Source organism: Rattus norvegicus, chromosome 19 (genome assembly GCF_036323735.1).
Source record: "Rattus norvegicus strain BN/NHsdMcwi chromosome 19, GRCr8, whole genome shotgun sequence".
Taxonomy (NCBI): Eukaryota; Metazoa; Chordata; class Mammalia; order Rodentia; family Muridae; genus Rattus; species Rattus norvegicus.
In genome coordinates this window covers 34,892,077-34,917,391 of record NC_086037.1, presented here as the reverse complement: position 1 = coordinate 34,917,391, position 25,315 = coordinate 34,892,077, and the positions used below count along the sequence as shown (strand labels likewise).

Here is a 25,315-nt window from a genome sequence, read left to right as displayed (position 1 = left end):
CTTGTTGAGTAAGCAAATGTTCATTAGGTCTCTACTGGGCAGGTGCTAACAGGTAGATTTCAGAGTAATTTTGACTAAGGCTCATGCTGTCAACCATTCCAGGAAGTTGGCGTGGGTTGAACTTTATGGGGGACACTAACCCCCCTCTAAGTAAAAGAGACTGGGTAGGTGGCTCTGAAAAGGGTGAGACTACAGAGACGGGAAGGGATGAGAAGACAGTGGGAGCCATGCTCTTGCCTGTAGTCTTGAAGTCACATGGACAAGATGTGTGCTGTGTGTCTGCATTGTGGACCAGGGTGGGGGAGGCCCCTCTTCCTCTCCTCAGCTCCAGGGATGCTGCAGCTTCTGTTGGTTTTGCAGCTGCTGCTGAAGCCCAAGTTCAGTGGTGTGGAGAAGATCAAGACCATTGGCAGCACCTACATGGCTGCTGCAGGGCTCAGTGTCCCCTCAGGACATGAGAACCAGGTATGGCAGGCTCACGTCAAAGGGAATACTATATGCAGGCCATTCCCAGTCTTCTCACCTTCTACAGGTTCTGTGTCGGGGGCAGAGGCCTTTTGTGGCATAGCTTGGAGACCCCTGGTGGGGACAGGAACCCCTTCCCCATGGTTGTGTGCATGCCTTCAGTCAAGGCCGCGTGCAGTGCACTGGTTATGTAATCCATTTCCTGCAGGACCTGGAGCGGAAGCATGTGCACATTGGTGTCTTGGTGGAGTTTAGCATGGCCCTGATGAGCAAGCTGGATGGAATCAACAGGCACTCCTTCAACTCCTTCCGCCTCCGAGTTGGTGAGGGCTACAAAGGGACGCTCAGCCTTGCTCTTGGTCTGAGGGTATCCCGGCCCTCCTGCTGTCCTGAGGTTTCAGCAGACCTTCTGATGTTACTGTTAACGCTAATCTCCCTTGCATATCTCATGTAGTTCCCTTGGTTTGTGTGTGTGTGTGTGTGTGTGTGTGTGTGTGTGTGTGTGTGTGTGTGTGTGTGTATGAAGGCCAGAGGGCAGCCTCAGGAGCTGACTACCTTATTTCTTGACCGTGTCTCTGGAACTTGGGGCTTGCTAATGAGGTTAGGCTGGTGGGCCAGGGAGCAAATTGGGCTGCATCCACACCCCCAATGCCAGGGTCACAGGTGGACGTCACCACACTTTTTACATGGGGTGCTGGGGACCCAACTCAGGTCCTATTGTTTGTGTGACAAACTGAGCTACCCCCTCAACCCCTTTTTATTCGACAATTTAAAATTACATTTGTTTGTTGTGACACACACAGTGCACACGTGGGGGCCAGAGAACAACTTACAGGAGTTGGTTCTCATTCCGCCTTGTGGGTTCTGAGAATTCAACTCAGGTCATCAGACTTGGTGGCATCTTTACTGGGTGTACCATCTTGCTAGCCACTAATCCTTACCTTTATAATTTTTAATAATATGTCACTATATAAATGTAGAGACAAAATCAGGCTGCAAATGATCTTAAAATACAGAGAATAAAATGTATTAACTCTAACTAGCCAGAGTTAGCTTTAAGGATAGGCACTTAAAGCCTATTTATTTTTGTTAAACAGGGGAAATTAGCAGATAGTAGGTAAGAATTAATGAGTCTGGAGTATGGACAAGCAACAGATGGGGCCTTTCACACCTTGGAGAAAACAGTTCCAAAAGAACTTGTACACCACCCCCCCCGCCAGTGCTACTACCCCTTTCTATGGGCTCCCTCAATATCACTATAAACATCTAACTGTAAACCATCCTAAGGCATAAACCACGGCCCTGTGATTGCTGGAGTGATTGGCGCACGCAAGCCTCAGTATGACATCTGGGGAAACACAGTCAATGTTGCCAGCCGCATGGAGAGCACCGGAGAGCTTGGGAAGATCCAGGTAAAGTCCACTGGGAAGGACTGACTCGGGGAAAGACATTCCCACAGGAGATATCCTGCTCTGGGACCTGGCCCTTCTGTCCTTGGCTGTGTGCCTCTGGCCACCATTGTCAGGAATAGACAACAGACACACTGCTTGTTAGCCATCCCTTTCCTCTCTGAAGACAGGGCTCTTTTTCATTTTAGGTTACCGAGGAGACGTGCACCATCCTCCAGGGACTGGGATATTCTTGTGAGTGCCGTGGGCTCATCAACGTCAAAGGCAAAGGGGAGCTGCGGACTTACTTTGTTTGTACAGACACTGCCAAGTTTCAAGGGCTGGGGCTAAACTGAGGTGTCTGGTGGTTTGTCTCCTTCCCTGAGGGAGCCCTGCCTGCTGCAGATGGCTGTGGCTTCTTTGGACCTGCACTACAGGATGGCTGACTGTACATCAGATTTTTTGAAGCAGCTACTGTGCGGTACACAGAGGCTCTGTGCTTCAGCTACTTTAGGCTGGGTTCCTTTCCAGGGTGCTGAGGAAGAGACTTTAGGACATGTATCTTGGTGGCCAGTGAACAGCATACCTGGGGAGGAAAACCTCTACTGGCTACAGGAGGCTCAGCCAGGCTGTCTAGCATGGGCTGATGCCCCCCCTTCCTCCTCCCATCAAACCTACCAAGGGATGCTAGTCTCTCAATTAGGCGTTCTGGCAAATGGAGTTCAAAACTGCGTATCGGTGGGTAATCTCAGAGAAAACGTCTGATCGACACTTGTCACTTTTACCATCTCTGGCTTATGTTTGAAGTGGACGTTGTAAATGGGAGTTTCATCTTCATACTGACTCTTAGATGCTAGACAAAGATCTCATTTCTAGTGTATTTTCTCTTGTTGACCATGGACTACCCATACATAGGACTGCTGTTCAGTGTCAGCTTACAGGACCAGCTTGGCTGCAGGGACAGAGTTCTAAGGAATGGGGCTCTTAGCAAGACATAAGCAGCAGCAAAGCTTCAAATTTGCAATCAAGCATTTTTTTTTTTTTTGATGCAAGTCTTTTGGGACGAGGTTCAGGAAGTTCAGAGTCTAGAAATGAGGTATATGATGTTTCGGTTCTTCAGTCTGCACTTTATTTTGAAGAGAGGGTCAGCCTAGGTTGGTCTTAAATTTTTAACCTGTTTCAGTCTCTAGAGTGCTTCAATTACAGATGTGCACTACCATCTCCAGCTTTTTTTTTGGTGGGAAAGCCTGTGTAGACAGAGTTTGGAAAGCTTGTGTACCCCTTTCCTTTTCTCCAGTCTTCTGAGCTGACTGCAGAGCCCCAAGTACAATCTACTTGGCAGGAACACGTGTTCAGGACCCTGGCCTGGGAACTGAGCCCCTCAACAAATGCCAAGTAGTTCTTATGTAAATGAGTCAAGGCAAACACCAGCTTTGTGAGACAGTGTCTTACTGTGCTTTAGCTCCAGACTGGTCCAAGTGAGAGATGACCAAACACCCATTAGGAAATGACTTCACTACCACAGAGCATCACTACATCCTGGTATCCTAGGGAGGAGACACCTCGGAACCCCAGCACCTACAGATGACACAGGCGCTGCACACAGGGAGCCAGCCAGCCAGGTTTATCTGTGACTTTAGGCTAAGTAGTCGGGTGTAGAAGGGAGAGAGGGAAAGGAGGGCTGATTTTAGTTTGCACAAAGGAATCTAGTAGTGGTCAGGGCTTCCCAGCAAGGCATCCCTGGGGAGTTTGTGAAGTTCCTGGTGACGCCCCGCAATGCAGTTCAGACAGCAGGAATGAGCCTCCCCAAGGCTGACACATTTCTACTCTTCCAACAGCCAAGTTACTTTTCCCTCCAGCAACAGAAATCCTAGCTTGAGTTTAAAAGTAACTGGCTACCATTCGCACACTGTTCTTTACTTTCAACTGAAGCACTGTGCTAGGAGTATTTAAGTTATTGTTCAGGTCATAAGAGTGTAACTGACAAAAAAAATCACTTGGGACTTATGCACACATACTTGGTTTTTACTTTCCAAGTAATTTCTTCACAGGTGTCTTGTTTTATCATAGGAACTTTAAAAAAAAAAATTCTTCTGTGGGTCAAGGATTCGTTTCAGGATCTCCACTGAGGCGGCCCTCACTGACTACAGACAGTAATACCCCAAGTCTTCTGACTTAAAAACACTTCCTGACAAAAATGATTATTACTGTGTACTTCATGGATAACAGGTCAATGCTAAGTGGGTACAAGCAAATAACTATGGTTTGTTCTGTATGTTTAATATTTATAGATTGGTAACATTTGCCTCAGTGTTGTTTCATTTTCATAAATCAGTGCCTGGTTCCTTTTTATAGTTCAACCAACAATTAAAAACCTGAAGCAAAGTGTTTCTGGGACTTGAGGAACGGACGGTGTTAAGTCAATCTACTGGTGAAGAATGGGTTAAATGTCTGAACAGGGTCTCATGTAATCTTCAACTCCCAATCTTCCTGTCTCCATTCCTAAGTGCTAGGACTGCAGACATGTGTCATTCCAGCCAGTCCATGTGAGTGCGTGTTGATGTGAGTGCAGGCCTGCACGGAAGAGATCAGAGGACAACCTTGGGTGTCAGTCCTCACTCGCCTTCTACTTTGAGACAGGGTTTCTTGCTTCTGAGAGCTTCATAGCTGCCCTATGAACTTCCAGAGATTCTCTGGTCTCTACCTCCCACCTTCCTGTAGGGGTGCAGAGATCAGAGACATGTATGTTACTGTATCCAGCTTTGTACTGGGCTTCTGGTGATCCAAACTCAGACTCTCAGGCTTGCACAAGCGCTTCAGACACAGAGCAGTGTGTATGGTGCAGAGGATGAGACTCCAGGCGTCACGAACTCTGGCCAAGCACTCTATCAACAGACCTACACCCCTTAGCCTCTAATCGGCAGACTAAAATCAGAATCTAAAAAGACCTTAAAAAAAAAGTTTAAAAAGACCTGATATGAACACACTTGAATGAATTTATTTTATTAGGCTACCTGTCTACAAAAGGATTACCCTGTAATTTCCTGAAACAACTTTTCTTTACTATCCTTGTTCTTGCTTAATATTAATTTCAACTCAAGAAAATAGGTTATATCTTTCTGTCTAGATGTTTTGCAGACAGGCACTGTAAAAGGGTGATACATCTATTCACTAAATAAGTTCTATGTACACTGAAATATTTATTTTAAAATCACTGTGTGCACGTGGCTTGCGGAGGAGACCAGAGGTATGAGGTTCCCTGAATTGGACCTTATAGGTGGTTTTGAGCAGTGTGGGTGCAGGGAACTCAACTCCAGTCCTCTATAAGGGCAGTATGTGCGCCTAACTGCTGGGCTAGCTCTCCAGCTCGCCCATCCTGCTCATTTTTATTTCTTGAGGCAGGGTCTTATAATATAGCCCAGCTGGACTCAAATTCCTGGCAATGCTTCTGTCTCAGCCACTGGGATTACAAACAAGAGCCACCACACCGAGCTTGCTTTGTAATCAAGTTATATCTAAGAAAACTCACTCACTGTGCGATATAAAGGGACACATCTGCCGGTCTCCTACCTAATGTGCTTGGTCACTTGACCTGTGCACTTTAGAAAAGGGAAATGATTCAGGAGCACAGATGAAACACCGATGGCCTTTGAAACACTGAGCAGGAGCAAGCACTACGCTCAACTCCAGACTCTGACGTGTCTAGGGTGACTTGGCTCAGCTTATCTGGTTTGTCCTTTTGCTTTGCTCCAAGTGATTTGAAAAAACAGAAAGAAGGAAAACATACTAGACATTTTATCACCATCAACCTCCTAGCAGACCCAGCAGCTAATAACCATGAATGAGGACACCGTTCCCATCAGGAACAGAGAGGGCAACCATACTGGGAAACTTTAACATTATCTGCAGTGTGTTTACTCTCACGTGTGGTGCTATAAAGTCTCAGTGGACAGAACTGTGTTTAAAAGCCGGGTTCTCAGCCAGTGAGATGGTTTAGTGAATAAAAAAAGCATTTTCTAAGAAGTCTGATGTCCGGAGTTCAATCCATGGAATCCACAATGGGAAAAGAAAACCAGTTCCTAAAAGTTGTCCTGATCTAGGCGGCCCACACCTTTAATCCTAGGATTCAGGAAGCAGAGGCAGGCAGATCTCTTAGTTTGAGGCCAGCCTGGTCTACAGAGCTCGTTTCAGGACACCCAGGGCTACACAGAGAAACTCTGCCTCAAAAAACAAACAAAAAACCAAAGGCAGGGGCCACACACATGCACTCATATGTACACAACACAGCCAACAACAAGATAGTAAGAGGGCAGGCCATCATTAGCGGCAGCCTGAAAGGCTATCAGGATGGTATCTCGTAAGGTTACTTTCTGAATGTCATTCAGATGAGCTCTGGTTAGGCAGATCTGACAATAGCTGCGTATAACTGCTCTAATGAGAGTGGTAAGTATGAAAAATGGGGGATCAATTTGTTTTGAGGACCTGTTCCTTTGAAAAATGATCATGAAAAAGGCTGCTGTGTGTCCTCGGTGTCCACCCTCAGAACCAAGTCAGAGCCAGGCAAAGGGCAATTCAGCTGACACACCAGCAAGCCTCACAGTCCCAGGTTCAGCTTTATTTCCTAATACAAGTCCAATCTTTGGAACATTAAAAGGAACTGTTCCAAAGCTTAATTAAAACACAATTTACAAATAGTTACTATCTTCTGAAAGCACCTCCAAGTTCGGAATGAAAAATATGTACATAATATATCAAATAGCAGGCGAGTTCAGCTCGCGGCGGGCCCACTCTCGGCAGTACTGGTCTCCTTAGGGTCTTCGCACTCTGAAGGAAGAAGACAGCACACAGCATTTGTCCCACTGTGCTGGCATCCAGGAGAACCACTGTGCCAGCCCTCCATGCCACATTCACAGCTAAGGAGAAGCCTTGCATTAAGTCATCACGGCAGCTTTGACAAATGTATTAAATCAATTCATTCTTTAAACAAGATGGAAAGAAAACTAAAAGATGCCAAGATAAAACTCATTACTTTGTATACTAATCTCAAAAATTAAAACAAATCAAACCAGACAAGAGTTCTCAATGTTATCTTAAGGAAAAGGGTTGATTTCCCTTTTATTCGCAAGTCTCTCACCCACAGAAATAGGGCACCTACCTTCTGTCAAATCTACGAGGCTGTGTCCCATGATGGGGGAAGGAACAGAAATCCCCATTGCTTTTCGGACTCCGTGTATGCTTACAACATCGCCGGGAGTCACTTGCTGTGTGAGTTCTTTAAGGTTATTGGTCACTTGTTCAGCTATGAGAAACAGGGGGAAAAGCTCAAGGTACTGAAGTGGTTCCTGTAGTCATTTTTTTCCCCCTTTTCTTCCTTTTGGTTTTTTTCAAGACAGGGTTTTTTCAAGACAGGTGTAACCCTGGCTGTCATTGAACTCGGAGATCTACCTGCCTCCGCCTCTGCTCCTGAAGCGTGGGGATCAAAGGTGTGCTACCACCATCCAGCAATATTTTTCTCTTAAAGAGTCTTGCTACTTAGCTCTGAATGGCTGTGAATTCACAGCACTCCTCCTGCCTCAGCCCCATAAGGGCTGTATGACACCTAGATGTGTGCATGTATGTGGTGCATCTGTGGTATATTTATGAGCACATGCACTTGCATATGCATATAGACGCTAAAAGTCAATGTGAGTTATCTTCTTGGTTAGTTTCCACCTTATTTTGTGAGGCAGGGTCGCCCACTGACTTAGCCTGCCTGGGCCGTGGGCTCCAGGGATCTGCCATTCCTACCCTCTCACTGAGGTTAGAGATGCATGCCACGGTGCTTTCACACACGGGGATCTGAACTCAGGCTCTTATATGTTCATGGCAAACACTTTACTTACTGAACCATCTACCTAGCCCTTGATAATTAAAACAAGAAAAATCCTAAAGAACTGAAAATGTATAAATGCAGAAAAACTATATTCGTGGTGTGGTATTCACTACCCTTACTTAACAGTGCTGCTACTTCCTGAAGTCTTTCTTCCATGCACCCAGCCCTGCTCCACCTCCCATCACTGGGACAAGCATACCAAGGTACATTTCTCTGTAAGAAGGACCCAAGAGACAGATCATATTGGGAGGAGGCCTAGTGCTCAGCCGCTCGTTCTGTGCCTCCTGGAGCTCCCTGAGCAATCTTGTCGTTTCATCAAGCTTCCTCTGGAACACCTCAGCCTCTGTGTGGTAAGAAAAAGACACTGAAGAAAACCAAGGCAGCCTGTGTTTGAGCTTCTACTCCAGTCGAGGCCAACGGCACAGCTATGTGTTACTGTCCTCTGAACCAGGTCGGCCACAAGCGTTAGGTTAATTAGTGTTAACATGGCAGCAAGTCTACCTGCCTGCTGTGGACAGATTCCAGCAACCTGTGGTCCCAGACACTCACCTTCCGAGTCGAAGACTTCAGCCGGAGCACCGAAGTTCGTCACTGCTTGCAGTGCTGTGAGCCTGTCCTGACCGCTGGACTCCAAACGCCCCGCTGGCTCTATGTGCGCAACCTGCTTCAATAGGGAAAAGTTATTTGAGTTTGCTAAACCATGACAGTGCCAAGTAAAAATCAGTACGATGGCTTGTGCTTACAAGCAAAGTCATCCACCTAGTTACCTTACAGCCATAATTTTGCTTATGTCTTCCAAGAACTCTTTTAAAATGCTGCTCTCAAATCTTGGCCAAAAAAGCACCCGTAAGTCCACACTTCTCTGTAATGACACAGCAGCCATCTGCATCACTTGATTCAGATGCCAACCATCCTGAAGATGAAGTACTAAGAGCCTGTCAGTGTCTAAACTGTTACTTGATTTTGGTGACCATGGCCATGCCTGCTTCAGAGGTAAACGTTGCAGCCCAGCCTGCACTTGCCGCCTGCACTAGCAGCTCCCTGGCCTTCTTCAAGCCCCAAAGCTTGGTCTTCAGTACTGCCCAAGAGAACAAAGTCTTAAGAGTTTTATTTCTGGAACCATAGGACTCAGAATTTCCATAGCTTCAACACGACTTTTAAGGAATGCATCACCCAATTAACAAGCAACCAAAAGTTGGTGGCTCTTCTCTCCTTGGGTCCTGACACGGCCTCACTGCTTCACATGGCTGGAGAGCATGAGGTGCAGAAGTGTAGACTCGTAACTTACCGTTGAAGCTGAACCCCCTACAACTCTACCCAACAGTCTTCCCTACCCGATTTCCTTTCCTGTTCTTTCACTAAACATAGCTCTTGTTTGGATTCTCCTTTCCTGAAGACGGTTCGTCTACCTCAGTACCACCTACTTTATTTGGGCCTCATATCACAAGTTTCCCTTCTCTCAGGTAAGGCTTTGTTTAAATCTGTTCTATCTTAACCATCCCTACACAGCCTAGTGTCCTCAAGTCTTGAAGCTCGCCAAGGTCTGCCCTTTGCCTTACACTTACTGAGACTGCTCTCATCAAGGTTATGATTGACGCTTCCCAGGGCCTCACTGGGCTAATCTGTAGCTTCCAAGCTTGCTGAACCCATCCCATCTCTGCTAGTCATCCTTTCAGATGTTATTCAACTCTGGACTTTTTCAAGGTTCTATCCTTCAACGTTTTCCATGCTATCCCTGGAGAATCTCACTTGTATGGCTGAAATAAAGTTAATTTTGTATCACACCTGTCAGATTCACACTGAGACTTTGGACTTCAAGGCCCACATCTCAGTAAAGTCCCCCAAACACTTGCCAAGACGGAAACTCTCTGGGTCTCTTCTCTCGGAAGTACGTCCCTTTCCCTGCACTTATTACGTGAGCTACTAATCACCCACCAGGTCTTGCCAACTGTTTTATTGCGTCTCTCTTTTGTAGTGCTGAGGAACCTTTTCTTCTGGCTGATTTCCCCAATTCAGACTCTCTTCCTTATGTTGATAGGCTAAGTTACTTTTTGCTTAAGACAAGTGCCACAGCCTTTTTCTTAAACAAACAAAACAACAGTCAGGAAGGCAGAGGCAGATGGATCTCTCTGATTTTTAGGCCAGCCTGGTCTACAGAGTGAGTTCCAGGACAGCCAGGAACAGGAAACCCTGTCTGGAAAAAACTAAAGCAAACCACGCCAACCAACCCTCCTGTAAACAAACCAGCAAACCAGGGTGTCTGCTCACAGACATGGAGACCCTAGCTGAGACCTATAGGCTCCAGGACTGAGCTGTCCCCAGGCTTGTGTGACAAGCTCCACCTGCTGAGCCATTTCATCTCACCAACACCAAGTAGCACTGCCCAGCCATGCAGGTCTCTTAAACTTATTGTCCATTTAAAGGATAAACTGTAAATACCTCTGCTTCTTTGGCAACATCCAGTGCTCTGGTCTGGCCTTCATCTTCAGGTGACGGCTGCATGGACAAAGGAAAACATATAATGTGAACAGTATATGCATATATCAAGGTAAATAGAAAACTTACCTTTGTGGCAAGAGAAAAGCATCCCCAAGTATGTGGGAAATAAGGACATAGTATTTTAAATGACTTATTTATTTTAACTTTAGGTGCACTGGTGTTTTGCTTGCATGCATGTCAGGGGGTGAAGTATGGAATCACTTGGAACTGTAGTTACAGACAGTTGTAAACTTCCATGTGGCTGCTGGGATTTGAACCCAGGTCTTCTGGAAGAGCAGCCAGTGCTCAACTGCTGAGCCATCTCTCCAGCCCCCAAATGTATTTTTAAACCAAAATTAAGTAATATGATTATTAGGATTCTCAGTTTTTGTCAGTTGCTGGCAATGCCAAGATCCGTGCCTGATTATGCACAGCCAACTGTAGTGGTCCCTGCCTATAAACGAGCAATTGGAGGCTCAGGCAGAAGTATCATGAGTTTGAGGTTAGCTTGGGCTAAACAGATCTGAGCTCCAAAAAAATTATTTTTAAAAGAATACTGTTATATATTTAAGATATTTGGTAAATAGTATATAAATGCCTAAATATATAAAGTCTTGAACACATTGCACCTTTGACAAGGGTAGGAAGTAACTTAAAGAAGCAATTTTTTTCACAGTAGAGGCTTACCATAAAATAACACACGCCATAAAATGTAGATGATCCCCCATGATTTTATGCACATAAAAAGAAATACATCTATCCAGGTGGTGGTAAAGCACACCTTTAATCCCAGCACTCGGGAGCCAGAACCAGGCAAATCTCTGTGAATTTGAGGCCAATCTGGTCTCTAAAGTGAGTTTCAGGACTGTTACACAGAGAAATCCTGTGGGGGCTCAGGAGGGAGAAGAAGTATCATGGACATCAATTAAAGTGTTATCTCTTTTTTGAAGGTTTATACTCTGACTTAGACCATTTCCAATTTCTAAAAATTTTAAGCCATACAGTTTTATATGTGTAACACTTGTCTTACTTTGTACGACAAAGTTTGCGAAGAGAAACTGCTAGTTCAAAGGACAGAAAGACCATATTTTAAATAGATTACTATAGTCACCAAATCAAAGCAATTTAACTTTAGTTAACTATTAATTCTAATTAGCTGAGTGGAAAGATGAAAAAGTTAGTATCTTTTAGGTCACTAAGTGGTTCATGTGGTAGGATTTGGAGTCAGAAGCCACTGACTCAGCTTGCTAAGTCACCCAAGGAACCATCACCAGCTGTGCAGTTAGACGGGGATAAGGCATTGGGTGATGGCCACCACAGAGAGTTATGATTCCAGGGCTGCCTAAGAGCACTCACTCACTCCTGCAGAGGCCCTAGGTCTGATCACACACAGGCCTTCACACACAGCTCACAACCACCTATAACTGCAGTTCCAGGGGAGCCAACAGGAGTGTGTGTGTGGTAGGCAGGCACGCAAAATGCATTCATATACATTAAAAAATTCTAAAAGTTAAAAAAAAATGACTTCCAAGACTCCTTTAATTTGGTCACAGAACATTCTAGACACCAGAATTTCTCTACATCAGCGAGAAATGTTTTTGGTTCTAGCTTCATCTGAATGATTCCAGATTATAAATGGTCCTGAACTAGACAGAAAGTTCACAAGTACTGATAGAAGACGCAACAGGGGAGGTGTATCTCTCTGAGCCTCCCAGTGTGCTGCTCTCATGCACAAAAGGAAAGCACATTCCCCATCCTGCCAGCCAGCCTCATTCCAGATCAAGAATTTTGAGTCTTACCAAAATTAGTAGAGAAGGGCCATGTTCTAGCTCTCTTGGATCCTGATAGCTGACTTCTTTCTTTCCTTTCATTGTTCTCCGCCCACGGCAGGCTGTCCATTCCAAGGAATGGAGTTCAGCTGTCACACTGGCTAATCCCTGGTCTCATAACACCGAATGTCTAGCACTTCAAAGCCATTTATAAACTGCCTGTTTCTTGAGCAGTGTGCTTACCATGTCCAAGTCCTGCAGGCTCCTGGAATGTCCTCCTTTTGTTAGAACATCCAGTAAACTATCTGCCATAACATACGGGTAATCTTGGCATGTGGCCAAAAACTCAGAGATGCTGGAAAAAAGAGTTGGAAAAGTCATTTCTGTGGAAGTCGTCTTCATGGTCTGTCCCTACTGCAGCCGACTCTTCCATTAGATGCCCTGGGTTTACAGACCACACTATCAAATCTGTTCTGTTCAGAAACAACACTGCACCTGCATACTTACCAGTGCTTATTTATCACCATGAAAGAACACATGCACGCACACACAAAACACACACACATACACACACACACACACACACACACACACACACACACACACACACACACACACACACGCACGCTGAAGCAAAAGTGAAATGTTCCTGAGGATCCTCTGAAGAAAGCAAGGATGTCAGCAATGGGCCTTCTTGCCAGTTCCCCTTAATAACTTAATTCACCTCAGGGTTTCATATGTATCAAAACTTCCAAAATCATACCCTTGCTTGCATAAACAGGCATCACAGCTTAAATGTCAGCTACTTTCCCCAAGTGCTGTTCTAAAATCATTCTCCTTTCAGTAAACTGAAAATCCTGATCTCATCTCAACTTCTCTTACCCTCCAGTTAAAAGCCAGCAGCCTACTAACTACTAACCACAGTGGCTGCTTCCCTGGTCTGCTACTCATGTCCTGGTTCCTGCTCTAGTAGCCCAGGCTTCATAACTCAAGTTTTACACAGTTGCCAGTGTGGTCACTTCAGAATCACACACCAGACGGGGTCACTACTCTGTGTGCCATGGACCGGCTCCTCACCCACCGAGTGCACCAAGTCCTCAGCAATCTCTTCTCAGTGACTCTGTGACCACTGCTTTCCCTCCAACCTGTTCTGCTCCTCGCAGCTCTTTCTGATGCTCTTGGCTGGGTCAGGCCGGCTCTCAATTCAGGTCCCTTGCTTAGCTACTTGAGCCAGGATGCCCTTTCTTTCAGAGAGAGCCCTGCTGATTCCCTCTCCTGTCCCTTTCCTGACCTCAGCGTTACCTCTTCCTGGCCCTCTTTGTCTTGCTCCAAAGCTCTGTCACTATCTGACAGGAGGAGGGTATGCTTCTGTTATGGAGTTCTTAGTGTCTGGAACAATGTCTGGCACATGGAGGCATACACTGCTGATTTGTGGATTGCCTCGATGAATAATCTAGAAGGAACGTGTCCCATTTTGTAGAGTCTAAGGATAAGAACTCCTCAATCTGAAACCACAGCCAGTCTCTAACTTAGGGAACCATCTGGAAACAACACAAGAACATACTAACATTTAAGGTCAGAGTTAAATGTGCCCCATCCTAAACCAGGGGCTGGTTAATCTATTGGATAAAACTCTCAAGCACAGTGATGGTTAAGAAGGCACGCATGAAAGAAGAGAAATCTCAGGCTCAATGTCCTATCCACAGTCCTGGAAAACTGAGCAGATACAAAGCATCTGAAGAGGAATACAGACCCCTGAGACAAGTACAAGGAGCGGCTGGAAGTAGCGTCCTGTACTGGGACGCTTTAGAAATTAAGCCATCATTTTCTACATTTCATGACTTAGGAAAAATGTTTTGTGGGTTCTTAAGGAAATCAAGACTGAAACATAACTGACATGCAACTTCTTATAGCAGAGCAGGCTCCCAAACTTGAGTATCAGGAACACCTTTAAAGGGTTTTCTGTAGTCAGGTGTGGTGCACGCCTTTAATCCAGCGCTCCAGAGGCAGAGGCAAACCCAGACCTCTGGGTTTTAGGTCAACCTGGTCTCTAGAGTGTGTAGCCAAGGCTACAGTTAAACTGTTTTTTTAAAACAACAACAACAACAACAACAACAACAAACAAACAAACAACAACAAACCCCACTACCACCACCCCTCCCCTTGCAAAAAAAAAAAAAAAAAAAGGTATTTCTGAGATTGGAGAATTGGCTCAGTAGTTAACAGCACTTGAGAACCTGGAGTTTACCCACAATGCAGGTGACAAGTGTTTGTGACTCCAGTACCAGAGAATCTGATACCCTCTTCTGTCCTCCTGTCTGCTACCCTCGGCCTAGTCTTAGAAGCCTCCATACAATCAGACCAGGCCTCGCATGTCCTCAGCCTCTGAGACTCACTGCTGAAAGCTCGCCCTTTCTTGCTCTTTCTGAGCTCTGGTTGGCTGATTCAACTTAGTTGTTCTGGGTCACCTGCTCTACACACTAACTGATTCAATCTGGCCTCTCTCTCTTGGCTTAGCCTCACTGTATGGTAATCTATTCGAATCTTCTGGCTCCTTCTCATTCTCTGGTTTGTTCTGCCTTCACCCACGTCTATCCTGTCCTTTCTTCCACTCTCCTGGGAAGACTGCCTCCTCCTACTTCTTTCTTCTTCCTCTTCTTGCCTGCACTGCTCTCTTAAGTAGCTTCCCTTTCTTTTCTTCTTGTGAGAGCTGGGTGTATTCTCTTCTGTCAAATCTTTCTCTGATTTGTCAGTTTGTCTGTCTCACAATTAAACATAATTTTCAAACGTGGCTGCTTCCTTCTACCAGCTCACTTTATCTTCACAATGTTTGGGACTGAGGATGTGTATTAAGGGCGGGCTGGTATTCCAGCCAGAGGGACTAAAGGTATATGCTGAGAGCTGAGCCTCAGCACAACTACAAACAGCTTTTTTTCAGTGAAAAACACAATCTTGGGGTTCACAGTGTGATCAGATATTCTGCAACAGAACTCCAGCAACAGGCTGGTATGTACGCATGCAGGCAAAACACTCATATACATGATAAAATAAATACATCTACAAAGAAAGGTATCCAATTAGAAAATACTACGGAGGCCATTTTCAAGAAGATATGTTCTCTCTAAAAGACTACTGAACACATTTTATCATTTCGATAGCTTTTAAGTGTATACACAAAGCACACATTATATGTTAATACTTCAGGGTACTACCTGGAGGCTTACCTAAAATTGTTTGGAAGGTCAGAGTCTTCCCCATATGTTGAGTAGATTAAGTCAGAATCATCTTTGCTGATATTGGCAAATGTAGAGTCATAATGTGGGGCATAAGAGCTGTAGGGTCCATAATTCAAGTATAATACTGTCAAAAAAATGAAATACTATAGTATCGTTTAAAATTGTCAGTGACATTTTGGTTTTATTAAAAGACAATGCCTTCTAACTTCACTGACCTGTATCATACATCTAAGAACACTCCCAACAGGTAGTCATCCCTCAGCATACACGGGGACTAACTGGCCTTTACCCCACAGATGTCCTCCATGACATATCACATCAGACCTAGGCAACCTGTGGACTACAGTGTGACAGTGTGTGCATCTCTGTCCTTTCCCGATCTGTCTGAATGGCCATGCTGAGGTTGGATCAGAGGGACACCTGCTAGAAGAGCACTGACACGAGTGAAAGCCACTACAGAGAAGAAGAAACTTTGCACACTAACAGCCAATTTCCAGTTTCTCTCCAAGCTGGTGATGCATTTCTATTGTAGAAATACCGTCAAGAAAGTCAGTGAACGAAACAACGAGTAACAACACTGCTTCTCTTCCCAACTCCCTCCAACAGGTAGGGGCCTCACCTGGGGTCACTCTGTTCCTTTTATCCTCTTTGAACCCCTGCAGGGTGTTCACTCCAGACTGCAGTCTTCCAGTTGTCATCCCCAGTCTCACAGGGCAGTAGCCTGGTTCTGAGACAGAAAGAAAACCCTGAGCACAGAGACGGAGGCTTTAATCTCTGCTGTCCTGGGCTCTCACTGCAGACCAGGCTGGCCCAAAACTTAGAGATGCGTCTGCCCCTGCCCCTGCCCCTGCCTCTCTGCCTCTCTGCCCCTGCCCCTGCCCCTGCCTCTCAAGTGCTGGGATCAAAGGAGTAAGCCACTAATGCATGATGCTCTATCCATTTTTAAGCTAAGAAAATCTAAACTCAGAAAGGACTGTGGTGTGGCTCAGGCCATAAACCTGGTCCTCTTCACTATCCTGCACTGCCTTGTGGCATTAGTATCATGTTACACTTCTAAAGATAAAATTTTTATTAAGAATAGCCTCACAGCCTGGGTATACCTACGACCCCACACTGAGAAGGCTGGGGCTCTTTGAGCTAGGCTCTCATGTAGCCCAGGTTGGCTTTGAAATTCCTGTATAGCCAGGGCTAACTTACAACTCCTGATTTTCTACTTGTATATTGTACACACTGTGATTAGAGACTTTGCCCCATGCCTAGTTTCTGCGGTACTGGGCGTGGCAATCCAGTAGGCACTCCATCAACTGAGCCTGTCTGGGCACTGAGTGCAGGCTCACCCTTTCCATTTCCAAATGTGTCTAGCGCTTCCTTTGCTTAAGGCCTCTCATCAGGGTACCACTGCTATTCCTCCAATCCTTTAGCTGCTCCCCACCCTTTAACATCAACCTGAACATCTTCTTAAGGAAGGCCTCCCTTCCTATCACATGTTAGGCAGTTATACCCTCCCTTAGAAACAATTATGGCTAAGCTAGTCCTCTGACTGCAGACAGACATGTAAGGGGTACTGAGTCACGGCAGACATCTCTTTCTGTGCTGTTTCCTGTGACCTTACACAGAGGACTAGGGAAAGGGACTTGTCTCATTTGCTTCTTTCCTACGTCTTGTTTATGCTCCAAAGACAGTGACTTGCCCACAGCAAACAATGACTACTGGACAGTGCTTCCTAAATGTAGTGTTCTGCTATTCCCCATCTCTACTTTCCTACTGTTCTTCTCATGACAGCATGAAAATGCATTATTTATTAGAGAAATTAACCTATGTTGTTACCACAAAACACAAAGTACCCAGACGAATTCTTAGTGGTTAATAGTTGGATTTATTAGTATTCAGGTTGCTTTAAAACCTGAACCTTGTGTTAATGGTTTGGACAAGAAGTGCTGCTCAAAAGGGTGTACTAAAAGGCTGCGCATATCTCCTCTAGGAAGGTCTAGAAAGTTGAGAAAGTAGGTCAGGTCCTCGGGAAGATCTTGTCCTTGCCCTCCTGTTCCCCACTAGAGTAGCTGCTATTGTATGCTCCAACCACATATTCTAACTCGGCAGAAGATGAGAATCAATGGAGTCAAGAATCCTCTTAAACTGTGTAGCCAAGTAATATTACGTCATTTTTCCTGTGAGCTGTTCTGTCAAAAGCAAAGTCTGACTAACATGCCTGTTTCCCTGTCCCTTGCAAACAGTACCAGGTTCACAGAGTCTTAAACTGTGGACCTACCTCCCACAATGGGGTCCACAGGATGGAGAAGCCCCAGTGTTGTTGTTCCATCTGGTTTTCTTCTTTCAAATTCACACTGAAATGACAGAAGTATCAGGGGGAATAAAGTTTAACACATCTTTTATACATAGACAGTAGCTATCAAATGAATGCCACGGGCTAGCATCATTAATTCAGAACACCGACTTTCATAGCTATATCTACCAGATACTGATGGGCCAGAGAAATAGAAGATGAGGAAATCTACTTTTGAAAGCTGTGTGGCTCATTAGTTCTCCCAAACCATAAAACAAAAAATCCAAAAAAAATTGTCAAAACTACAACAAACTCACAAACTGCTGGGGGTTGGAGGGGTACCATATACAAATCTATTTGGTTATAAAATCAATGCAGTCAACATAGTATAAGTTCCAAAGACCAGTAAGTTGTTTAAAGTCTGCTGTCAGGCATGATTTTGCACACTTGCAATTCCAGCATTATAAGTGGCTGAGACAATTAAGATAATGATTTGAAAGTCAGTCTGGTCTTCATAAGTGGTCCTTTATCTTAAAAGAAAAAAAAAAGTTGTTCCCTCTCCTTGAAGAAAAGCAGCCAGTAGTATTGAACAGGACGGTCATATTTTCCTCACTCTTCTGTGAGGCTGCAGTGATGGAAAGCTCTAGTAGATACAGTTAGTACACAACAGTCAAAAAGCTCCTGGCTTGGGAGACACAGCTAGTGGGTTGAAGGAAGGAAGTCCCTCACCTGACAGTTTGCCAGCCGCCGTGTTAGCTTGCCCCCCGACTCCTGGACAACGCGCTCAATCTGCTCATGCTCCCTTTCTGAGTTGCTGCTTCTCCATTTGTCTTCAAGCACATCTTTGTCTTTCCTGACACACGCATTAATGCAAAGTTAAAAAGTAGCAGCTGAATAAGATGAACAACATTAACTCATCCCAAAGATGAGTGCAGTTCAATGGAGAGAGACACTTGCCCTATAATCCGTCACCCATAAAGCACCACTCCCTAGCCACCTCACAAAGGGTCCTAGTGTTACTTGTCTTACATTTTTTTTTTCTGGGTACAATCATGAAAATAAATTTTAATTCAAATACTATTTTGAAGTTAAACTTTCTTTGCACTGTGAGAGCAGAAACCCAAACTGTTAATTCTAACTCTTCGGTATGGGTGCCAGGTAACAGTGGTATGAGTAGGTAACACAAGCCATTGTGTACTGGTGTCCAGTCATGCCAGAGGCCTTCAGTGGGAAATGTGTGCATGCCTCAGTGTCAACCCATTTACTTACAACCCCCTCAGTCTTTATGGAATGAAGTTATATAAAACACTTTATATTATAGCTATACAGTAGTTCTATCAAAACGAACTCCCTGACACTAATCTGCTGTCTTAAAACTAATAATGTACATTCGGAACTGATCTAGGAGGTGTTTGGTCAATTCTGCATAGTGCTCTATATGATGAGAGGGTGTTAGAGTACTAAAATGCACTCTGACATCAAGAAAGGCAGCACTGACTCATGGGGACTAGGTATTCCAACTCAACCTTGAATCGAGATTCCTGTCTTGCTTAAAATAAAGTAACGCATATTCCAAAACACATTACTTTTTATTGTCCTTGGTGGGGCTTTTGAAGGCCTGTGTTTCAGCATCTCCAGAGTCCTCCCGTTCTCTCTGCCAGCAGCCACTGTCCTCTCCACCTTGACAGGCATCTGCTCTGTCTTTCTGCTTCCGAGTTTTCTGCAAGTCTGCCATGAAGTCTATACTCTGCTTCAGGCTCTGAATTCTCTCCTAAAAATATTTAAAAATATTTAATGTATGATTGTCACTGCAATGCATCTCTGCCATGAGAGTTTGCAATATTAAAGAGGGAAGAAAATCAAAGGTAAGTATACCAAAGGAACCAGGATGATAAAATCCATCTAATTCAGACAACAATCTCCAGTCTAAGAGGAGGCGTTGCAGCTATACTGTATCATGAAAGAGTTAACAGGGGACCATGTATGATTTGGACTAAGAAACCACACAGACTTATCTTCTGAAGCCTAAGACTGACTGAGGACTCAAAGTTTGGAACATGTAAAGGACCTTTATATTCTGGAATCCTATGGGGAAATCACCAATGATCAACATCTTCTGTGTGAAAACAACAGGCACTGGGGGGAAAGTTGCTAGCATACTCTTTTTCATAGTGTATAATGTTCTTGCTAGCAGGAGGGGGAAACCAACTTGGCTCCTGTTTTATAAAGCATATGCTTGATTTTCCACTGCAATAATGTGCTGTGAGAATTTCATTTGTTAAGCGTTTGAGGTGTCTGGGCATATTTTAAAGAGGGCAAATCTGTTCCTACAGACTACACTGCCATTTTAACTCTGAGGGTTCCTATCAGCTAAACCAGAAGTACAATCTTCTGAGTTCTGCACATAACAGCATGGAAAGCTTTGGTGGGATAACAGACACTGAGAACGAATAGGAGTCTAATAGCAACAACACAGTCCAGAAATGAGCAACTCCCCAAAGCCAGAGAAATAATGCTTAACCCCCAGGCCTTTTCTCACTGCATGAGTGGTATAGCTGATGAGAGAGACCCTAGAGCATGACACCTGCTGTTTTCACTGGGGTAAAACAGGGTCTCCTATAGTTCAGGATAGCCCCAAACTCGTGTAGCTGAAGAGGATGCAGATCCTCCTGCCTTCCCCACCCTCCCGCCTTATGCAGTACTGGGGACTGAACCTAGGGCTTGGTGCATGCTTTGCAAAACACTGAGCCAATTGAGCTGTCTCCAGCCCCTTGATTGGCTTTTAAAGTAACTGTAAACTATGGTGTGATGAATCAGACTCTAAACCAATGATGACACGATGGGGGCCAAGTACAAACCTGCTCCCTGTCTTCCAGAGAGCAGCAGTGCTCGAAGTTAGCATTTCAACTCTTTCTTCTGAGCGTGGTATACTTTTAGCAAACTGAGTGCATACTCAATATTTGGTAAATAAATTTTAATAAATTATTAGTAAGTTATACATATTTGCCCTCTATATCCTTAGTCTTTCGGATGCTTTCTAATAATCACAATATGTTATAGTCAACCAGATATTTAGACTCTCAGATTCTCAATAAACATCACCAATAAACCTCTTTCTGTGCCTTATTTACTCCTTCAGGGAAAGTTCCTGCGGTGGAGGGTAAAGGGATCTGTACTGCCAAACTGTCTTCTGGGAAGCCTTTGTCAGTTTGTACTAGTATTTGACAGTTTTTCTGAATCAGTGCCAAATTCAAAGTATCATCAAAACAGAAAAACCCTACTTAATATGTCTTTTAAAACTGCTATTTTACTCCTACGTCTGAACAGTGGATTTGGCTATTCATTCTGTACATCACTGAGGTCATATCTATTCATCTGAGGATCCTTAGTACTTGATAAACAGCTATATTGACTTAGACCAAAATATTTTCACAGTAAGTTTTTAATTTCCATTCCACAATTTTATAAAGCATCACATATAATAAAAAACATTTAGAGATATGGTAAATAGTGTGCCTATTTACCATATACTAAGGTATAAACAAGAAACATTTTCTAAATTTAGAAATATCACAAAAAAGGTGTATTTTACTTTGAAAGCAATGCATTTTCTTCTTTTTGAATCCACGTCTCTACATAAGCATTCTGCTTAATAACCTTTCCAAAATCTTGGCCTCAAGCCACCTTCTAAGAGTCCTAACACTTGACAGTGCTTTTCTCTGTGCCAGACAACTTTAAGTTCAGCACCAACCCCATCCATGCACAGGAGAAGAGCTGGGAAAGGTCACCCAGCTTCTAAATAGCAGAAGAGACACTTTCCTGGTCTGATTCCAAGGCCACCATCATTCTCCTCAAGTGTTTACGGTGGTTTTTCCTTTGCTTTCTGTTGCTGTTTTAAGAGACAAGTACCTTACTGTGTACCCACACTGGCCTCAAACTCCTCATCCTGCTTCCATCTCCCAAATGTTGAAATTATATTCCCATGTCTGGGTATCAAGTGTTTCTTTATAAAAATAGCACATGTATTAAGTATTAATATTTGGGTGTAATGGAAAAAGTGATGACTGTTACCATTTTTTCAATGAGTACTCACAAGATACCATTCATGGAAAGGAGTGTAGACTCTAGTCTCTTTTGGGAGTCTACACTGCTAGACTAAGTAGTATTAACTCACAAAATCTAAATTTAAAGATTTATAAACCACTGTTATATGGATCCCCTCCATTTAGAGTGGAAGTCAAAGGGAGCTGGAACACAGAAGGGTTAGAGCTCCAAGACATCTTAAAAAAGCAAGGCAAGGAGAGAAGAGAAAGGGGACAGGTTGATCTCCCTGCTCCCAATAAACTTTACAAGACATTGAAGTGTTTTACTTGTTACAATGATTATAGTATTTACAGAAAATAGTGGCAAATCAGAACTGATTAAAAGAAAAGAAAAAAAAATTAACAAACACCACTAGACTTTTCCTTGAAAATGCATTACTCACTGGGTGTGGTGGCACTCACCTTTAATTCCAGGAGGCAGAGGCAGGTGGATCTCTATGAGTTCAAAGTCATCCTAGTTTATATTGCCAAGTTCCAGGACAGCCACCTGTCACTAAACAAAAAAATAACAAAACACATACTCTCTCCTCTCTCCACACTGTCTCTCCCTATCTTGTATTTATTATGGGGTGAATGAAGACTGTATTTGCACAATGTACTTTTACAACAAGCAGGTCTGTTTTATTCTAGCTTCTGGGAGTCTTTCTATAAGAAACCAAACATTTTACATTCTCCTTCACAAATTTTGCTAAAGATAAGGGAGTGGGAATTGATGTTGTCTAAATATTAGGACTGCAGAGTTAATCAATTCAAATGAACTTCTCAGAGCCAAGCCTGCAGACACCCAGACATCTGCACACCTACATTTTTGTCAACTGTAGAAATGTAATACAGGCGATTCAAACACCGTAAGTGAATACATACGACTGCTGCCAAATGTTGCCATCCTTTAACTGCCCCAAGTCTGAGCTTCCGCTTTTCATCTGATTCTTCCTCCTACACTGATCATCACACTGAGCTCCTTTCCTCTTTGTATGATCCTCCTGACCTGGCTATAGTTCCAGTCTCTTCCCTATTTTCACTTCTATCTGGAACTGGAAAAGTCACGCTACATGTTACTGTGGAGACTAAGATTAAGGTCCCCCCCCTTTTTAAGGGTAGACTCATACACTTTGTTGCCTCAATTTATGTGTAGCACAGTTTAAGCTCTCCTGCAGCAGGATGATGGCTCACCTAAAAGGATTACCTGTGTGGCTTCAGCTGTCCTAGAACTCACTGTGCACACCAGACTAGCTCTGAGCTCAAGAGATCTGCCTGCCTCTGCTTCCCATCCAGTGGCCCACAGTCTTTATTTTGCATTAATTATCAGCCTTCAAGGAAGGAACTGCTCTTGTAGAAGCAGCTTTGAGAAACTGTAATTTCTCCTTTGTGTTGTTTTTGTTCTTACTACTCTGAGCCACTAGGAAGTGCAGGGCTGATCCTAGATTCCATCACTAAGGGAAACAGAACTTTTCTCCTAAAAGAACTCATACTTCACCCACTTTTATTCTGAAAGTCAGGCTGCTGTGTCACCTCAAACAGAATAAGTCTGTCAAGAGCCTATACAGAAATAATTACAAGGAGAGGCCGGGGATATAGCTCAGGTGTCGGTGTTTGCCCCAGATACCTGAAGCCCCAGGTTAGAGTTGTAGCACTGAATAAAACTGTGGCCTAACCTCAGTCCTTAGGAAGTGAAGGCAGGAGGATCATCATCCTTGGCTAAGTGGTTTACTCACAGCTAGTCTTGGCTACACAAAACCTTTTCTTTAAGACAAGGTTTAGACAGAAAGGAAGGCTGTGAGATGGCTCAGCAGGTTAAGCACTTACCAAGGCCGACAACCTGAGTCCAGTCCTTGGGATCCACATATCAGGAGACAATGGACTCCCACACTCATAGGGCAGCAGGCGGGTAAGCAGGTATGCACATGTGCACACACACATACTAATACATAAAGAAGTGTAATAATATAACTCTTGAAAAGTAAATGACTATATGAGCATCTTCCTAGTTTTTCTTGATATAAAATTTCTCCTAATTTCTCACTACTTTAATATGATTTGCCAGCAAGGAACACGTAACTTTAACAAACACAGTTTGATAGAATTCATTATTTTTTGAATGTTTCTTTACCTGACTGAGAATTTTCATCCCTGAGTGCAACAGCTTCTTTGCAGCTTTATAATAAATGGTCTCTGGCTTATTGTAAATCATTGCATTAGTACACATTAGCTTGAAGTTATCCTACAAAGGGAATAGTAAGAGGAAAAAGGCATTAAAAACAAACGCTTTATTTTTTGTCTAAAATCATAGAGGCCCTGTAAAAATTTGGAAAAAAACCATAAACTGAAGAACAAAAGAAGACATCTTTTTCCATCACCATTTATTAAATAACATACAAGCGGTGGTCTCACATGCCTTTAATCTCAGTACTCCAGAGGCAGAGGCAGAGGCAGAGGCAGGCAGATCTCTGTGAGTTCTAGGCCAGCCTGGTCTACAGAGTAAGTTCCAGGACAGCCAACGGTACACAGAGAAACTGTCTCCAAAAAAAAAGATAGACACAAAAAGTTTGAAGAAAATATTTCTCTCAAATAATTCAAGCTGGATAGCTCATATGGCTAGAAATATTAGTTTAGTTTAGTTTTAGTTTTTAAGATAATTTTGTTTCTATTTATGAGTTAAATATTTCACTTCAAATTTTAATTAAAAACCGAGACCAGCGTTAAATTATAACAATTTTTTCCTGCCAAACTTAAATAAACTGATAAAAATGTTAAAACATTTATACTACTTTAAAGTGTTTAGACATTGCCATAAATTAAACATAATTTGCAGACATTATAAAACCATGTGAATGCTCGCAGCCAACCACTGACTGAGCATGGGGACCCCAGTAGAGGAGTTAGGGAAAAGACTAAAGGAGCTGAAGGGGTTTGCACCCCATAGAAAGAACAACAATATCAACCAACCAGATACCCCAGAGCTCCCAGAGACTAAACTACCAACCAAGAGTACACATGGAGGGACCTGTGGCTCTAGCCGCACGTGTAGCAGAGGATGCCCTTGTCAGGTATTAATGAGCGGAGAGGCCTTAGGTCCTGTGAAGGCTCGAAGCCCCAGTGCAAGGGAATGCCAGGGCTGTGAAGTAGGAGTGGGTGGGTAAACACCCTCATAGAAGCAGGGTGAGAGGGGATGGGATAGGGGGTTTGTGGAGGGAAATGGGGAAAGGGGATAACATTTGAAATGTAAATAAATAAAATACCCAATGGGGAAAAAAACCCAAAAACCAAAACAAAACAAAACCCATGAATGTGAAATAAACTATATATCCGCAAGGAGTTACAACATGTAACTGGAGTAGCCAAATAATCAGAACTACACTGGGACTCACATTTCAAAGATACACATGTCCTAAGCATGAGCCTGGCACTTTTCCCTGATAAGACATTTTCACATCTGTAAGCATGTGGGATCATGCCACTGTCTTTCTGTTAAAATGGGGGAATATAACTAGAAAGAAATGGCCCACAAAACTCCAAATCCCAAACAAAACCATTCAAATCTCACTGGTTAGTAGTGATGACAGTTTAGAACACTTAAAATAAAAATAGATCAAGTTAAAACCAGATAGAAATATATGAGAACATTTAGCTCTAGTCAAAAATTTTGCTAAATTCTAGTCTTTTCAAAATCCTTTGTGACCTACAGAGGAATGTAATAAGGTAGAACATTAGATTTTTATG

At 43.6% G+C, this 25,315-nt stretch overlaps 2 protein-coding genes across 17 annotated transcripts in view; one reads left to right on the top strand and one right to left on the bottom strand.

Annotated features, from left to right (window-relative positions):
- Adcy7 (adenylate cyclase 7) overlaps window positions 1-4,238 on the top strand; it is a 59,213-nt gene extending 54,975 nt beyond the window's left edge. For 12 of the 13 annotated variants that reach the window (XM_017601393.3, XM_017601388.3, XM_063278323.1 and 9 more), the window contains 4 exons: window positions 361-465; window positions 674-788; window positions 1,753-1,877; window positions 2,063-4,238. In XM_017601393.3, the coding sequence (XP_017456882.1) occupies window positions 361-465; window positions 674-788; window positions 1,753-1,877; window positions 2,063-2,209 (492 nt within the window). In that variant the 3' untranslated portion in view covers window positions 2,210-4,238. The remainder of the gene's footprint in view (window positions 1-360; window positions 466-673; window positions 789-1,752; window positions 1,878-2,062) is intronic. The other variant, NM_053396.1, reaches the window with a different exon arrangement.
- A 2,209-nt stretch (window positions 4,239-6,447) lies between these two features.
- The window catches only part of Brd7 (bromodomain containing 7), a 28,707-nt gene continuing 9,839 nt past the window's right edge, over window positions 6,448-25,315 (bottom strand). The window contains exons 6-17 of one of the 4 annotated variants that reach the window (NM_001401243.1): window positions 23,706-23,816; window positions 19,079-19,263; window positions 18,222-18,345; window positions 17,478-17,553; window positions 15,828-15,935; window positions 15,197-15,332; window positions 12,216-12,327; window positions 10,165-10,221; window positions 8,275-8,389; window positions 7,925-8,068; window positions 7,009-7,152; window positions 6,448-6,677 (exon numbers count right to left, since the gene is read on the bottom strand). In NM_001401243.1, coding sequence (NP_001388172.1) covers window positions 6,622-6,677; window positions 7,009-7,152; window positions 7,925-8,068; window positions 8,275-8,389; window positions 10,165-10,221; window positions 12,216-12,327; window positions 15,197-15,332; window positions 15,828-15,935; window positions 17,478-17,553; window positions 18,222-18,345; window positions 19,079-19,263; window positions 23,706-23,816 — 1,368 coding nt within the window. In that variant the 3' untranslated portion in view covers window positions 6,448-6,621. Of the gene's footprint in view, window positions 6,678-6,713; window positions 7,153-7,924; window positions 8,069-8,274; window positions 8,390-10,164; window positions 10,222-12,215; window positions 12,328-15,196; window positions 15,333-15,827; window positions 15,936-17,477; window positions 17,554-18,221; window positions 18,346-19,078; window positions 19,264-23,705; window positions 23,817-25,315 lie in introns of those variants that run through there. The other 3 variants (NM_001401242.1, XM_039097814.2, XM_039097812.2) reach the window with 3 other exon arrangements.